The 14805-nt window shown below is 54.8% G+C and overlaps 6 protein-coding genes across 6 annotated transcripts, besides 34 other annotated features; 1 reads left to right on the forward strand and 5 right to left on the reverse strand.

The window, feature by feature from the left end:
- Positions 1-115: 115 nt before the first annotated feature.
- Positions 116-136: a microsatellite.
- Positions 137-280: 144 nt separating this feature from the next.
- Positions 281-329: a microsatellite.
- A 258-nt stretch (positions 330-587) lies between these two features.
- On the forward strand, positions 588-1169 carry Tco025E_06777 (uncharacterized protein; the record flags this gene model as incomplete). The annotated part of the gene is made up of 1 exon (XM_029373649.1): positions 588-1169. The coding sequence occupies one exon, from the start codon at positions 588-590 to the stop codon at positions 1167-1169; it is 582 nt and encodes a 193-aa protein (XP_029226224.1).
- Positions 1170-1217: 48 nt separating this feature from the next.
- Positions 1218-1246: a sequence feature (A-rich).
- Positions 1247-1443: 197 nt separating this feature from the next.
- Positions 1444-3954, reverse strand: Tco025E_06778 (multidrug resistance protein, MATE family; the record flags this gene model as incomplete). Its single annotated transcript, XM_029373650.1, has 1 exon — positions 1444-3954. The coding sequence occupies one exon, from the start codon at positions 3952-3954 to the stop codon at positions 1444-1446; it is 2511 nt and encodes an 836-aa protein (XP_029226225.1).
- Positions 3955-3996: 42 nt separating this feature from the next.
- Positions 3997-4042: a microsatellite.
- Positions 4043-4101: 59 nt separating this feature from the next.
- Positions 4102-4119: a microsatellite.
- Positions 4120-4128: 9 nt separating this feature from the next.
- Positions 4129-4153: a microsatellite.
- A 451-nt stretch (positions 4154-4604) lies between these two features.
- Positions 4605-4630: a microsatellite.
- Positions 4631-4730: 100 nt separating this feature from the next.
- Positions 4731-4758: a microsatellite.
- An 85-nt stretch (positions 4759-4843) lies between these two features.
- Positions 4844-4913: a microsatellite.
- A 10-nt stretch (positions 4914-4923) lies between these two features.
- Positions 4924-4956: a microsatellite.
- Positions 4957-5000: 44 nt separating this feature from the next.
- On the reverse strand, positions 5001-5909 carry Tco025E_06779 (putative calcium uniporter protein, mitochondrial; the record flags this gene model as incomplete). Its single annotated transcript, XM_029373651.1, has 1 exon — positions 5001-5909. The coding sequence occupies one exon, from the start codon at positions 5907-5909 to the stop codon at positions 5001-5003; it is 909 nt and encodes a 302-aa protein (XP_029226226.1).
- A 300-nt stretch (positions 5910-6209) lies between these two features.
- Positions 6210-6255: a microsatellite.
- A 320-nt stretch (positions 6256-6575) lies between these two features.
- Positions 6576-6594: a microsatellite.
- A 41-nt stretch (positions 6595-6635) lies between these two features.
- Positions 6636-6664: a microsatellite.
- Positions 6663-6705: a sequence feature (A-rich).
- Positions 6706-6758: 53 nt separating this feature from the next.
- Positions 6759-6784: a microsatellite.
- Positions 6785-7074: 290 nt separating this feature from the next.
- Tco025E_06780 (transferase) lies at positions 7075-10467 on the reverse strand (the record flags this gene model as incomplete). Its single annotated transcript, XM_029373652.1, has 1 exon — positions 7075-10467. One exon carries the CDS (start codon positions 10465-10467, stop codon positions 7075-7077), a length of 3393 nt encoding a protein of 1130 aa, XP_029226227.1.
- Positions 10468-10541: 74 nt separating this feature from the next.
- Positions 10542-10560: a microsatellite.
- A 462-nt stretch (positions 10561-11022) lies between these two features.
- Positions 11023-11080: a microsatellite.
- Positions 11081-11146: 66 nt separating this feature from the next.
- Positions 11147-11174: a microsatellite.
- Positions 11175-11550: 376 nt separating this feature from the next.
- Positions 11551-11575: a microsatellite.
- Positions 11576-11667: 92 nt separating this feature from the next.
- Positions 11668-11681: a microsatellite.
- Positions 11682-11710: a microsatellite.
- Positions 11711-11742: a microsatellite.
- Positions 11742-11775: a microsatellite.
- Positions 11776-11849: 74 nt separating this feature from the next.
- Positions 11850-11872: a microsatellite.
- Positions 11873-12023: 151 nt separating this feature from the next.
- Positions 12024-12089: a microsatellite.
- A 58-nt stretch (positions 12090-12147) lies between these two features.
- Positions 12148-12182: a microsatellite.
- A 127-nt stretch (positions 12183-12309) lies between these two features.
- Positions 12310-12379: a sequence feature (A-rich).
- A 273-nt stretch (positions 12380-12652) lies between these two features.
- Positions 12653-12672: a microsatellite.
- A 20-nt stretch (positions 12673-12692) lies between these two features.
- Positions 12693-12722: a sequence feature (A-rich).
- A 74-nt stretch (positions 12723-12796) lies between these two features.
- Positions 12797-13114, reverse strand: Tco025E_06781 (uncharacterized protein; the record flags this gene model as incomplete). The annotated part of the gene is made up of 1 exon (XM_029373653.1): positions 12797-13114. The coding sequence occupies one exon, from the start codon at positions 13112-13114 to the stop codon at positions 12797-12799; it is 318 nt and encodes a 105-aa protein (XP_029226228.1).
- Positions 13115-13176: 62 nt separating this feature from the next.
- Positions 13177-13229: a sequence feature (GA-rich).
- A 234-nt stretch (positions 13230-13463) lies between these two features.
- Positions 13464-13484: a sequence feature (GA-rich).
- Positions 13485-13518: a sequence feature (A-rich).
- Positions 13519-13529: 11 nt separating this feature from the next.
- Positions 13530-13578: a microsatellite.
- Positions 13579-13947: 369 nt separating this feature from the next.
- Positions 13948-14292, reverse strand: Tco025E_06782 (diagnostic antigen; the record flags this gene model as incomplete). Its single annotated transcript, XM_029373654.1, has 1 exon — positions 13948-14292. One exon carries the CDS (start codon positions 14290-14292, stop codon positions 13948-13950), a length of 345 nt encoding a protein of 114 aa, XP_029226229.1.
- A 99-nt stretch (positions 14293-14391) lies between these two features.
- Positions 14392-14428: a microsatellite.
- The last annotated feature ends 377 nt before the right edge of the window (positions 14429-14805 follow it).

The following is a 14805-nucleotide window of genomic DNA, read 5'->3' on the forward strand; positions in this document are numbered from 1 at the left end:
GGTTCCGCACTCGCGTGCCGCTGCCCCCGTGACACATCATTGGCAGCGCTCTCCTCAACAGCGTGAAGTTGTTCTTCGCTTCTTCCAGGCATTTGTTGCCTTGATTTTCGTACTCTGTTGTTGTAGTTGTTGTTGTCTTGCGCCGCAGCCGCACACCAACCACCAGCCAAAAGGAGAATGAGAGGAGGAGAAGAGAAATAAAATGTGCACAGAGATACACGACCCCACGCAGCCACGCAGCAAGAGAGGGCCACCGCAGCCCACACGGTGCGGTGCAGGGCTGCCGCACTGCACCGCAGTCTCGCCACTCTGCCCACCGCCCCCTGCCGGCGCAGCCAAAAAAAAAAGTCCTGCACCGCATTCTGCGGCCCCGCCACGCGCCCACGACGACGTTTGCTCCTCCCCGCAGGAGGAGGGGGGCGTATGTGTGCACAGTGCAGGGCACACGACAACTGCGATGCTGCTTTTCTCACGCATTGCCCTCGCCATTCGCATCCCCGCGCAGATCTCTGTGTGCGTTTGTGCAGCTACGCGCGGGCATCGCCCACTCGCGGTGAAAAAAAGGGCTATCGCCTCGTTGCGGTTGCATGCTATGCCGCAATCTGCAGTGGCAAGAAGGGGCAGAGCACATCAGGCTGCTGCCCATCCGCAAGGAGGAGGAGGAGGAGGGGCGTCGCCGCAGTGCCCGCCACGACGCAAACACCCAGAGCGCCCAGCACGTGGTGTGGGACACGCGGACTCCGCGAGGGGACGTTTTGCCACGCGACGCGCCAAGGCGCACTGCTGTCCTCTTCAAAGCCATCACCCCGCAACGAAGCAGTGCCCGTGCAGGTACCAATGCGTTCGGGCAAACCCTCGGCGAATGCCAGCAAGGCAGAAAAAAAAAAAACGGTTCTTGCTTCCGCCTGCACGAGAGAGGTGTTGGGGGGAGGGCTGCAGCGCACAACAACCGTGTGTCGCCGCGCCCGCGCCGAGGAAATCGCCGGGCGCCCGTGGCACGCACGCTATCCATCCGGCCTGCCCGCAGCGCATGCAACGACAGGGGAACGACAAACCGCCGTGAACTGCGGCCAAAGTGGGGTGCGTGCAAACCACACTGCCTTCCCCACAGACGGCGGAACCGTGCCACTACGATACGAAGGCGGCGCTGCGACTCCGTCCATCCATAATTCCTTGGGATGTGTATTAAAAACGTCCGCCATGCCTCAAGCAGCATCCAAACAAACAAACAAAGAAGGAAAGAAACTGCAGCTGCTGCCTCCGGCCATGGCGAGGTTGAAAACAAAGAAAAAAAAAGGCCTTGGACAAGGAAACCGGGCAGGTGCACGCGGCGCTGAAGCATTGATTGCACCGCACCTCGCGGCACACGCCTCTCCCACACGCTTCAAAGAGAAAAGCAAACAGTAATAAGAAAGCATGGGAAGCAATAAACTAATTCCCCTTTTACCTCCCTGACAAACGATGCGGTGGCGCCTTCAGTCGTCGACCGCCTGCCGCGAGTCGCAGACCAAAGTCTGACGAACGCACAGGAATCCCTGAGCGACGAAAGACATCATCACCCATTAAAATAGCCTCTTCTTCGTCTTCTTCGTCTTCGTCTTCGTCTTCCTCATCTTCTTCCTCGTCGCTGAAACTGTTTTCCGCAAGAACAAAGGCATCACACACCGACTGATAGTTCATCGTGGCGGTGGTGAGCACCATCGCCGGGGCCTCAATGCAGAGCCCAATCGTCATGCCAAGGCAAACGCCAAAGACGCCGTACTGAAGGTACAGACCAAGGAAAAACACCATGGGGATACCCACACCCCACAGCGACAGTAACAAGATGAGGGCACCCAAGTGATTTTTACCCAACCCACTAAATATGCCTTGGAAGGTGAACTGCACCGCATCAGCCGTGTGGAAGAGCGGTAGTAGAAGGAGAGTCTCACGTGCCAGCTGAAGTGTTTCGCCCTTGGTGCCAAATAGGCCCATAAAAAAGTCAAAGAAGGTATACAGCAAGGCGGAATCAATAGCGCTAAGCACCAAAACAACGGCTATGGCAACTTCCACGTATCTCCGGGCATTCTTTGGCTCATTGCTGCCAACGCAGCGGCCAATATTGGCACACGCGCCGGCACTCAGACCACCCGCCAGCGCGGCAAAAATAAAAAGGACATTCATAATACTTGACCAGGCGGCACCTGACTGTTCCCCAAAGTAGGCGCACAGCAAAACTGTGACGTCAAACGAGGACGCCTCGGCAGCGACGAAGATGGCACTTGGAATAGCCAGTTCCATGTACCCTTTTACGTCAGCTAGGTTTAGGGCCTCCAAGAGACGCAGGCTCCCGAGGGTGTGCCTCGTCTGCGGAACGTACAGTGTCAGGACGACGATGACTGCCAGTTGAAACCACGCCGTAATGCACATGCCAACCATGGAGTATCGTACTCCCATGGGTGTGAGTTTCATCTGCACGTATGGGGTAATAATAATTCCGGCAGTTAGCGCAATCAGTGGCATATGCGGACGCATTTGGTTGCTGAGGAATTTATTGAACGCGCTAAAGATTATCACCGGCAGCAACAACAAGGGCATGTAGTGCAAAAATTCTTTCGCCACACTTGTGATGGCTGCGCCGTAGACCAGTTCAAGGACAACATCCACATTGTACAGCAGCACACATACTGGGACAAGGAGCACCAAATTGATGATTATGCCACGCTGCAAAAGAAGCCCCAACTCCTGACTGTTTGGGTCTCGCCCATATTCGTGCGAGCACAAGGTGTCCAAGGCAAACGTCATGCCAATCATTGGGTATAACACAAAGGTGCTTAAAATGAAGTAGCCAACTGAGGCCCCGGAAAGAGCTAACTCACCGAGGTAACTTCCAATAAAGGCCAGAGGGACGATAGAAAGGGCGAATGTGAAACCAATGGCCAGAGCAGCTGGAGCAGCAAAGGCCACAAGGTGCATTAACGCGTCCTTATAGCTAACCTCTACCTCCCCCTCTTCCTCCGTCTCTTCAAGCTCGTCGGCATCGGAGGAGCTGTCAGCGTGCTTGATAATAACGTGCTCAGCAAAAGAAATGTGTTGGCTACTCGCCTTACTGGGTTTTTCGAGATTTGTCTTGGGATCTGGCGAGGGTTGTGAAGTGAAAATAAGCGGAACAACAACGCCTTGCTCCCTTGCGGGTTGCCCATCTGCCTTTGTCGCGTACACGCCTTCCCCATCCTGCAGGACCGCCAGGTTCTCTTCAAAATCCTCAGTCCTGTTAGAGTGGCGCAGCCGTAGTGAGGCGGAAACGCCACTTTCGCGCTTCAACTTCGTGACCTCTGGCGCCGCCCTTACAATCCCAGTCTCCGTGACGCGTGAGACGACAGCGCCGGCAGCTCCGAGGGGGGCCTCCGGAGCTCGTGCTTGCGGCTGTGCCGCAGCAACCTCGGTGATAAATGAGGGAGTCGCTGCTGAGCCTTGGCGGTCGCCAAGCAGCGGTGTGGCTTTTTCCTTCTTGAGGGCACTCGGCGCGACGACGTCCAGGTTGAGACGGTAACTTGCCTTGTCCTTCTTTGCCGGCGGCAGCTCCGCGTCTGCCGTCTGGGAGGCGCTCGTGCGCTGCCGAGCCGGGGAAAGCGCCCCGCTCTCCTGCCGCCGCATGGGCGGCACAGAGAACAGCATCCCGTGACTTGAGGTAAAGCTTCCATGGAAGAGCGTCTTCTTTGCCTCCTCCGCCAGTTTCGTGGTCTGCTCACTTACTGTTAATTCACGGCCCTTCGACACGGATAGGCGCGCCGTGCCGAGGCCGCGAGTACGGAATACGGGCATGGAGCTGGCCCGGCGCCCCCCCGCGGGGGTGGTGGCGCCGTACCGTCGCCGCCCCACGGGGCGCATGCTACCACGACGATGGGGCAGCAGCGTCGACCCCTCATTCTCCCCCACGTCTGTCGCTCCTCGCGTCCTTTTGAAACTGCCCATAGGCCTTACACGGGCAGGCGAACTTGGTTCCATGCGGGTGTCTATCTATCTACCTATATGTAAATATATATACAACTATATCAATATAGAAGTTTTTTTTTTTTGAAGTGTAGATAGATGGGGATGTGGCGTATCTCTTTCCCTCACTGTGTGTGTGTGTGTGTGGCTCCTCCTTTGTTGTTGTTGTTGTTGTTGCTTGGACAACCACACGAAGAGAGCGATGCACCCCTCCCACAGACGCAACGAAGGCCCTTGAATTAAAATCACTAAACGCCCCAATTTGAACTTGAATATTTTGTTTTGCTTTACTTTTGGCAAATAAGCAAGTGTGTTCGGTCTTTGTTTGATGTATACACTTTTTATTGGCAGGAGAGGCAAGTGTTGTGCGGGGGAAGAGAGCGAAATACTTTTTATTATTTATGCTCGTTTTTATCGTCGGTGGGGCAGGGGATGACCGCAGCAGCCACACACACACGGAGAGAGGAGGAAAGCCGGCAACTGTTGGCCGTCGGGCAACGCACGGCGGCCCCGGACTGGCAAGAAGGAAGAAAGAACGCGTGTCTTGTCCGTGACGGTCCACCGCGATCGTTGGGACGAGGCGCGTGGAAGCACGGAAGACAAGAACAGCAAGCTTCCCAAAAAGAGCTGCGTTGTTTGTTTGTTTGTTTGTTTTTTTCCCCCACCCTCCCGCTTTACGTTGTTGGCCTTGCCTTCGCATCGTTCCTGTTGCGCAGATGCAACGGAGGAGCAAAAAGTTGGCACCCGTCCGGGTGCACGGGGAAGGAAAGGGAGGGGAGGGGAGGGCGGCTGAACCTCCCACCCACGCCGCCACGCAAGCGTGCACCGACGCAGTTGTTTACTACATCGGCAGGGCCACCAAACGCGGGAGACGAATAAACAAACAAGCAAAAAAGAAACAAATACAACAAACATCGCACAAACATACATGCAAATCAACACGTAAGTGTTTATTATATATATATATATATAGCTTTATATATAGAGTTTAGTTTCAGGTGTAGTCGCAGGAGAGAGAGGCAGCCTTGTTAGTGTTGCTTCATCCACTCTTTGATTCTCGCCAGCATGCGGCGTTCCGCCTCGACCCTGTTGCAAATGGCCTCGTACTTGTCCCAGTCAAAGTCACGCGGCGCATACTCCCGCAGTTTTGCAGGCAGCCTTGTGCGATCGTAGTCCCGGTAGCTGTGCGAGCGCCCGTGCCGGAGGAAGTAGCCGAAGAAGAGCAGGGAGGTGCCTGTCCCAAGGAAGTACGAGACCGGCTCCATGATGTCCCAGTCGAGGTCAAAGAAGGTGAGTCGCGAGATCACGGCCAGCTGGGCCCCTGTGAAGCAGAGCGCCGCACCCCACACGCGTCGACGCCACTTGGCGGCTCGCACGACGGCGGGCTGCAGCTCCCGCCTCATCGCCGCGGCGTCAGCCTCGGCAGCCTCCAAGCGTCGCGTGGCTTCCTCAATGAAGAAGTCCGAGGAAGGGCCCGCCGCCGCAACAACGAGGTCTTCGTACATGTGCACAAGCTGCAGCGGCCGCAGATGCACCTCCTTCCCGCCAGAAATAGGGACGACGGTGCCGGCCTCCGCCAAGAGCCGCAGGGCCTCGTCACTATCTTCTATGTGACTTTCAGCACAGTGCCGGTCAAACACCGTCCGGCTGATGAGATGCGCGTTCCCGCGCACACCGACGCCACTGCCCGCTACGGCGTGCTGCTGCAGCGCCTGACGGAGCAACACCATCGGCGCAATTTGGGCAAACTCCGCCGCCGTTAGCGCAGGTGAAGGCTGCGGAGGAGGCTTCTGCGTCACCGCCCCCGCGGCCGTCGCGCAGGCACGTGTCCCCGTGGAAGCAACTGGGGATCCACTAGCGTCACCGCGATGTGCCCGTGGAAGTGGACTGCGCGCCCATGCAAAACAACTCCGTCGGCTGGGCGCTCCCACGCGCATGTCTCTAGAGGCGTGTAACTCTACAGGAGAGAGTACTTCACGCACTCTACACCACACACAAACACAAGTAAAAAAAAAAGGGTGGGGTGGGGAAACAAGCAACAGCAATAATAATAAAGGCCAACGTCGCACGCACACATGCATTTCAAGGGAGGCACAGAGGTCCCGTCAAGGCCACGGAATCGTGTGCCGTCAACACCCAGTCACTCACTCAGCGGGTGCGGCAATGGTAGGGTGCGCATGCTGTACCTACTTACGTTGCCCTATTTGGGGGAAGAGGGACGGCAACAGGCGACACTATTCCCGCCTTTCTTCCTTCCTTTTTTTTTCTTTCTTTTCCCTTCCTCTTTTATCATCGTAAGCACATGCCTCGAATAAGTTCACCGCCTCACCTCCGTAAATGGCACTGCCATTCACCCCCCCCCCCCGGCCCCGCTGAGGCGCGCACGTGTCGATTCCCACGCGGTCGAGGCCAAAGTGCCCCACCCGCTCCCTCCACACAGGCAGAAGTGTTGCACAGGCGCACTTGCAATGCGGCACGCCGCAGTGCGCCACCAGAGACACATGACGACAGGCAACACAAGTTCGGTGAAGCAAAGAGATGAACAAGATACAAGTGATATAATGGTGATACACGTATACATGTAGGTTTGGACGAATGGGGAGGTGTGTGTGTGTGAGTGTGCGCAATAAGGGGGACCCCAGTCGTCCCCTCCCTCCTCCCCCCGCACGCACGCACGCACACGCACAGGCACAAAACCACAAAAAAAAAAAACAAGCAAACATAACGGAACAAGGGGCGAAGAAAAATAATAGTAACGATAATAAATAAATAAGTAAACCGATCAAAGAGAGAGAGAGAGAGAGAAAGATAGGACACGCCACGGGCCAAATAATTTCTTTAGTTTTCTCCATTCCACGCACCGATAGTCGCAATAAATGACGGCAGCACGGGTGTGCAAAGCTTCCTGCAAAACACAGCCCAACAGCAGCCGTGTCTGTCATTCACCCGCCTCATCCCTGCCCGAAAAAAAAAATACAGTTGGAATAAAACGAACACAAACAATAACAACTTCTTCTGCTTTTTTAACATGTTCTATCGAACGCAAAGGCGCCCGCATCTAGCTCTACCACCCTCCACACACACGTGTCTCCAACCGCGTCCTCATTCATCCACGGCGAAGTAGAGCGGGTACCACGCATCCTGCCGCAGATCCGCCAACATCATCGCTTGCGTGGAGGGGTCAAAGCCCACCCAGCAGAGCGGAAGAGGCCCCGCGTCACTGGACCCCACTGCGGGAGAGGGATCAAGGGAAGGGAATAGTTGAATGCCTGACAACGTCAGCTCCTCCGAACCCGCCGCAGGAGCGACCATTGGCGTCCCGCAGCTTTTACTCGGCGACTGACGCAAAAACCCACAACCATCTCCTTGGGCGTGCCTCCAGGCTTGGTTCGTCGGGCAAAACCCCACTTCTCCGGCGAAGTAACCCGCATTCAATTGACTCATCCGCGTCGGCGTCGTGGGAGTGGGCGGGAGCGTCTTAAACTGAATGCGCTTCTCCCCAGCGGCGAGGTTCGGGTCAGCTGGCACGGTAAAACGTAACGCAAGCAGACCAACGACTTCCCTGTGAACGTCATAAAAGACCAAGCCGTGGTGCGGAAGGAGACATTTAAGTTGCTTCGGCGGTAGCGCGTTGGCACAGCGCTGGTGGTTGCGACGAATAATGGGAACCTCATTGGTACAGAAGGCCATTGCCACCGCCCCCGCGGTGGCGTGTGTGGCGAGGCGCATCGCCGCAGAAACAGTCACCGGCACCGAAAGACGCCCATGCTCTCCCGTGGCGGGAATGCAAAACGTGAGGGACTGAAAGACGGCGTCCACCCAGCTTGGTGGAAACCAACGGCCAAACACCTCTAGCGAAGACGCGTCACCTCTTGACTGCCGCCCCGGTTCCACCGGCGGCGACTTAAGAAGTTGAGTGACGTCAACGTCAGGGACGCTGACGGCCGCCGCGGGGGACACAAAGGCGGAAAGGCTGTCATCGCTGCCGATGGATTGACTGCCGCCGGGAACGGCTTGGCTCGGAAAGGGCGGTCTCTCCTGTCGGCGTTGTGCCCCGGAAGCAAGGCCGCGGCGGCTGTTTTCCACCACCGCCGCAAGTCGGTGGTTAGTCCTCTTAGCTCTTTTGTAGAAATCCTGCCGCCACTCAACATCCTCCTCCTTCTCTTCCCCCTGTGAGGCAGTCGTGGGGGACGGCGTCGACGCCGGACCCCGCAGCAGTTTACAAGCGTTTACCTGGCGCTCCTTGAGCGGGTTGCGGCTGACGTCCGTGACGGAGTCCACGCGAAGCTGCGTAGGCCGCATCGACAGCGGACGGAGTCGACGCAGTGCGCGGCTCGGTGAACGCTCCTCCGGCGCGGGCTTGGGCCCCTTCTTGTCGCAGCGGCCCAGCTGCACAGGCACCTCCTCACTGAACGGGTCAGCCACTTCACTTGACCAGGGAATTTCCACAGTGGCCCCGTGTATGCTGCGGCGCCGTAGTGCCGCCTTATGGGACGCCGCACAGTGCGACCGGCTCCAGTTTTCCTTCTCTCCAGACGGGATGCCGGCGGGGGCGGTCGCGCTGCCGTAGAACAACTGCGCCTCATAGGCCTTTGCGTCTCTGTCAAAGACGAGGTCCGGGAGCACCGTGGACTCCACCTTTGCCTTCAGCGTCAAGGACCGCATCCCGCATAGGACGAAGTAACGGTCCGACGCCGTGGGCTTCAGCGCTTCGTCGAACCAAAAGACAAAGCCTCCATCCGTCGCCGGTATCCACTCCTTTCCATTCAGCTGAAGACGTTCCCCGGGCAAAAGCCACGCGTACCAGCATGCGCTCGGGACCCCAAACATTGTCGGCACACCCTGAATGATTCTTCCGCTCACTTCCAACTGAGCCGTACAATGAGATGGCCACGGCAACGCGGCCGTAAAGTGCAGCCGCGTCGCGACGCCGCGCAACTCCTCGTTTCGAAGCATCAGGTGCGGAGTAGGAACCAGCACCTCATGAGTCATGAGTCGCCCACCTTCCATCATTTGCACCACGGCGAACCCACCAAAAAGTTGCAGTAATGCATTTTGGTCTATTGCGCCACTTTGTAGGGCAGACTTCGTGTAGTGAAGTTGTTTGCGCTCTTCTAGCCTGGCAGTTGGCGGGAAGAGGTACGTCATGCAGCTGTGGGGGCGCTCAACCACGTACGCAGGCAGCATTTCGTCGCCAGACCATAGCGGTGAGCAGGGTCCGAGCAGATGCTCAGCGTTCAAGCACCGCTCAGAATTCCTTTCCACCTTGCATATTACACAGGTCGCCTTGAACACGTACCTTTTTCGCTGTGGGTGTATCACCACCTCCGCTGGATGCGAGAGACGTAGCAGGTCCAGTGGCCCCACGGAAAATGGAAACCGCACAATGGGCTTGTAGCGAAGAAAGTCAAACAACATGCCGTCCAAGAGTTGCAGCGTAGAGCGAGTACGAGGGTCTTGTCCAAGCATGAGCACGATGAGGTGAATGAGAATATTGCTGTACGGCCCACGCTGGAGATCCCTTCGCACGTACCGCACAACATCGGAGGGAGAAAGCAGGGGGTGATTCAGTGGACGCTCAAACTTCTTTCTCATAGAGTCATGCCGGGCACCGACCACAGCAGCCCCGTTCCTGAGAACACCAGAGGCAAGCTGATGTAACAACATCCCCAGTGACCACACGAGCGATCTTGCGTTATTCAACGATCTCCTCGGCTGGGTCAAGCACTCTGGTGGAAGAAATGAAAAGGAGATAAGCGAGTCCATGGGTGTGTCTTCAAGCCGCAGCAACTGAGCAACGAAAGGTACCAAGAGAAACGTTGGCTGCTCATTCTCCTCATGACTAATAAGAACATTTTCCATGGTTAAATACGGCAGATATGTGCCCGTGCTTGCGTGTAGAGCGAGGAGTCCAGTGATGAGCTGCCGCAGCAGCGTTACAAGCAACGGCTCCGGAATAAATTGACTGTGAAGCCGTTTTTCACTCCAGTGCAGGAGATTCTGCTTGTAGAGCGGCATCCACACCACCCCCAGCATGGCCCTCCTATCCTGATCCTTATGCACAAACCGCTTAACGGAGAGCACGGGAACGACGTGGGGAGATTCCCTGAGGGCACCATCTCGCCCGCGCGCCTCCGCAGCCTCCATGCGCCTTAAAAGCTCGCGCTCGTCCAACACAGGCCACTTCGCGTCACCCAATTCGGCGGGGACCTCGACGCTCGAGAGGTCAGTCTCGACGGTTCCGCTGCTCAGCAACACCGTCCACCAAAGCCGTAGGCGCTCGGCATGCGTCAGCGTGCCACTCTGCGACGCCAGATTTGAAACGGACAGTACGACTTTGGCCACAACACCGTGCTTTTGAACGTGGTCGCGGTGCGCCCTAGGCACCCTACTGACGGTCCCAAAGTCGAGCGACGCCTCATTGTTGGGTGTGAAGAAGACACTGGTCTCGCTGATGTGGATCGCCCTGTGGAAGAGCAGTCGGGGGCCACCCATGGCGGAGGAACGTGGGGCCGCCCCAGAACTGCCTTCCCCCCGCCCCCTCCTCCTCTCCTCCACAGTATTCGCACAGAGAGTGAGAGAGAGAGACGCTTTCTCTTTCTCCGCCTGCGTAGACGCTTCGGCTGTAGTGAGTCCCTCCTCCTCTTGGCCCAGTCGCCGTCAGACCACACCCAAAGGCGCGGAGACCCTCTATCTTTTTGGCTTCCGCAGCAAAGAAGCAAAAGAGCGTCCAGGTAGCTCGAAGGAGCCACGACAACCACCACAAGAGCAATAAGGACTCCACCGTGAAAGCAACAACAACCCTACATTCAAACAATTACAACAAGAAGAAGTTCATCAACTTAAAAAGAAGAAGAAAAAAACAAGCTAACAAAATCGGTTTCTTTTTTACAGTTGCAAAAAAGAGAGAAAACAAAAAAAACCAAGAGAAATAAAGGCGGCGGCAGATACGCGGCTTCCCCACATTTACACTCCTTCAGTTACTTGAATGCAAGGGACACGTATGAAATGTAGGAAGGCAAATAAATAAGCGCATATAAGCATACAGCCATATACGCATATACATATATCTATATATATACACACACATACATGTGCGTGTATATATGCCATAGCCGTATGTACCACCTACTTTGGAAGAAAATGTCATACGTTATACAGGAATGCACACTGCTATATATATATATACATACATATATATAGTGTAATGAAAAATCTTATTTGCATCATTTTTCATGCGGACATACCATACACCTTGCATTACTATTACAAGTAACAAAAGAAAAAAAAAGAGAAGAAGTTCATATTATTGCTAGGTATTGCCCCGCAGATTAGCTTCTCACTTCTTTTCGCCCACGTTTCAAAAAGGCTTTTTTTTGTTTATTTGCTCAAATATTATTCCATGATTGCGCTTTGTGCCGACTACAAAAGCCAGCTATGAGCAAAAAAAGTACACAAGCCATTAATGTTACTGACTACAAGCTGATTTTTTTCCCCCTTTTTCCTTTTTCCCTCCCATGCCTTTTCTTGAGGGGGGGCGGCGTGCGCAGGGCACACGAGACAACACGTGTCTTTGCAGGCGGGGAGGGGTGGGTGGGGTGGGAGGAAAACCCAGTGGACGGAGAAAACCCAAAGCGGCGCCGCGGGGAAGGAGCACCTCCTCCTTCGTTACTCCGTCGTCCACACACGCATCTCTGTTGGTTTCCATGTGTGTGTGTGTTGTTGTTGTTTTTTTGTTTCCCTTCGCTTTGTGCGTGTGCGTTTTGTTTGCCCGCGCCCAACGCCACGCGCCCCGCCGCCGCCGCTTCTTCTTCTCCATCCCCACGGCGGGCCAAGTGGCGTGACACAAAAGGAAGGAGAGGAACACACACACACGCAAAAAAAAAAAAGAAAAAAAAAAGGTACCGCTGTGGCCTTGACTTTCACGGGGAAGACGGTGAGAAGGAAATAACGACTTTTGTGCGGGGCGGCAGGCTGGCGGCGATGGGGGATGCAGCAAAATACTCCACATCGTCTGCGCGCCAGTCTTCCTCCTCCGCCGCTCTGATTTCTTCGTTTTGTTTTGTTTTGTTTTTTAATGTTATTTTTTATGTTTTTATTATTTTGCTTCTTGTTTTATATATACACATTGCCTCTAGTCGTTATTTTTCCCCTTCTGGCCTGCTTGTCCGTGAGTTTCTTTCTTTTTCTTCCTTCTTTTTCTTTTTCTTCCCCGCCTCCTCCGCCACCCTTCTTTTCTCTTTCTTAAACCCTCTGGGCCGCTCACGCTTCCAGTTCTCTCAGGTGCGTGCAACGTGGCGCCTTCTGGCACCACCACACCTCCCCCACCTCCCTCGGAAGGAAAAATGGAAAAGAAAAATAAAAAAACAAAACAAAACAACAACAACAACAAAAGAAAATAAAAAGAGTAAATCATCGATGCGTGTGTATACACATTCGCTTTGCTCTTCACCTCGCCCCCCCTCCTCCCTCCCACGCCTGCGGCTTGCATCTCCTCAGCACTGTGGCACCCGCGGCGCGCAAGTGTACCTGGCGGCGGGGCATACGCAGCGACTGCCACCACAGGGAGGGAGGAAGGGGGCCTTATACAGTTGTCACATCGCCTGCTTCCCCCCAGCAGGCAGGCACGCACGTCGATGTTGATTGTCTCCGCTTGCAGCAAGTGTCAGTGGGATAAAGGACACAGCACACACACACACAGTATTGCTTACGCACACGTCAAAATAAAAGAAAAAGAAAAAAGAAAAAAAGTAATTCACTTCTTCTTATTACCACCCATCTTTATTGCTTCAGCAGCTTTTCTCTTCCTCCTCGACCTTCCCTTCTAAAGGTGGGGACGCCCATTGGCGTAGAAGCACACAGCCGTCGCCTGGGCAGCGGAGAAGGAATAAATGTACTGCGTGAGCTCCCTGTAGCGGGGGTGTGAGAGGTACTCCTCCAGAGACTTCTCTTGCTCGTGGCGGGAGACGAGGACATGCGTGTACCTCCTCTTCGATGGGCTGTCGAACTTTGTAGACTGCAACTTGTTCGCCCCGAAGTGCACCTCCACCAACCCGGGGATCTCGTCGCGTGCGGCCTGAAGGAGACTCTCAATCTTGCCCTTTTCCATCCCGTCACGCAGCTCGAAGAGCACAACACGCATAACCGAGGGCATGGCGAAGGTACTACACGCGGCACGAGAAGTCTGCTTTCTTCGTGAAGGAGAAAAAACACAAAAAAAAACGAGAATAAAAAAAAGTAGAAAAAAAAGATGAAAACGATTTAGTCCTTTTCTCACTACTTTTCTTCAAGAGTAAAGCCCAAGAAAATTACAAGAGCTGAGCAAGATGCTTTCCTTTTCCTTGTTTGTTTGTTTTTCTTCTTTTTTCCGTTACTTCTCTTCCTTCCTATCTCTCCGGAGCTCTATCTCTACTGGATAGCTGTTAGTCGCACCCGCTTATATACCAGACTTCGGCGAGCGCGCAGTTGTGGGGGGGCGGCCGCACAGCGGCGAGGAGAGAGGGGGAGAAGGGAAAAAAGAAAGAGAAAAAAGAAAAAAAAAGAAAAGGCAAGTGAACGCAGGCAGTGAGGCACGCACGTATGCACGCAGGCGTCAGCGAAGCGCAGAAGTGAGGCGCCGCGTCGATGGTACGCCTTTACGAGCCGCAGCACACGAACACACGCTGGCGCTCTGGAGTCAAAACAAAAAAAAAGAAACAAATAATGTCTCGCGTTTTCCGGGTATTTACTCCTTCTCTTTCGCAGTACCGGCATTTCCTTCTTTCCCAGCCCCAATAAAGTCCGGCTGCCCCTTCCTTCCCTCCCTCTTCCCTTCCTTCCCACCAGTTCATTACCTGGCTGCAAATTCCACTAAACATTCGCACAGCGCAGAGAAGAAAATACAGGGACGTCCCATTAAATTACGCACACCGCCGTTAATTATTTTCCAATTGATGTGCATAGAAGTACGCGAAACTGCATTACCAGCAGTGCGCACTACTGCTTCTGGGCAGCCAGCCCAAAGTCGCAGCGAATTGGCGGCTTCACCGAGGAGGACTTGAGCAGATTGGCGAAGACAACGTGATCCGGGTGCTCGGCGTACACCTTCAGGTGGGCGGCGTCCACGTGCTTCGACACCAGGCAGTGTGTGTAGCCGTTGCTGCAGTCGACGTAGCCGGGGTAGAGGTCGGTGCCGACCGGCCCGAAGTTCAGCTCCAGTAGGCCGGGGACACTCCCGCGGAGCCCGCCGAGGTGGCGCTGGAGCACGGCCTCCGGCAGCAGCGTCGCCACCTTCGCCGAGTCGAGGCAGAAGAGGACCACGTGGCAGATATTCGCTTGCATTTTGATAGGTGGGCAAATCGATAAACGATAGCACTTGCTGGAGAGGCTCAATTGTCAGGCGCCGCCAAAACCACAGGCACCACGTACGAGGTGAGAGACACGACAGCAACAACAACAAAAAAAAACAGAACAAAACGGGAAAAAAGCGGTCCATAAAACAAGCAAAGATAAGTCAGGTGGGCAAAAGCAGGGGCGTGGGCAGTGAAGTACTTCCTTTAGTTGCTGTATCCGCGGAATTGTCCCCAAATGTGTCTTTGATTTTTTTTTGATTTTCTTTTCCCTTATTCTGCTTCCTTCGCTTTCCACCTTGCTACTCTGGCCACTGACTTCCGCGTCCAATTAGCCCACTCACGGAAAGGCACGCACGCACCTGCAAAGACGCCGGGAAACAGAGGAAGCCGTGAACTCCTTCTATATCCCTACTTTTTTCCCCTCACCGCCCCTGCGATGTCTCACGACAAGCATTCTACTGTACAAGCGTGCAGTGGCTTGGCCGCCGCCGCATCCGCAAAA

The sequence above is a fragment of the Trypanosoma conorhini genome (genome assembly GCF_003719485.1).
Source record: "Trypanosoma conorhini strain 025E chromosome Unknown Tco_14.4_contig_00477, whole genome shotgun sequence".
In the NCBI taxonomy this organism is placed as follows: domain Eukaryota; phylum Euglenozoa; class Kinetoplastea; order Trypanosomatida; family Trypanosomatidae; genus Trypanosoma; species Trypanosoma conorhini.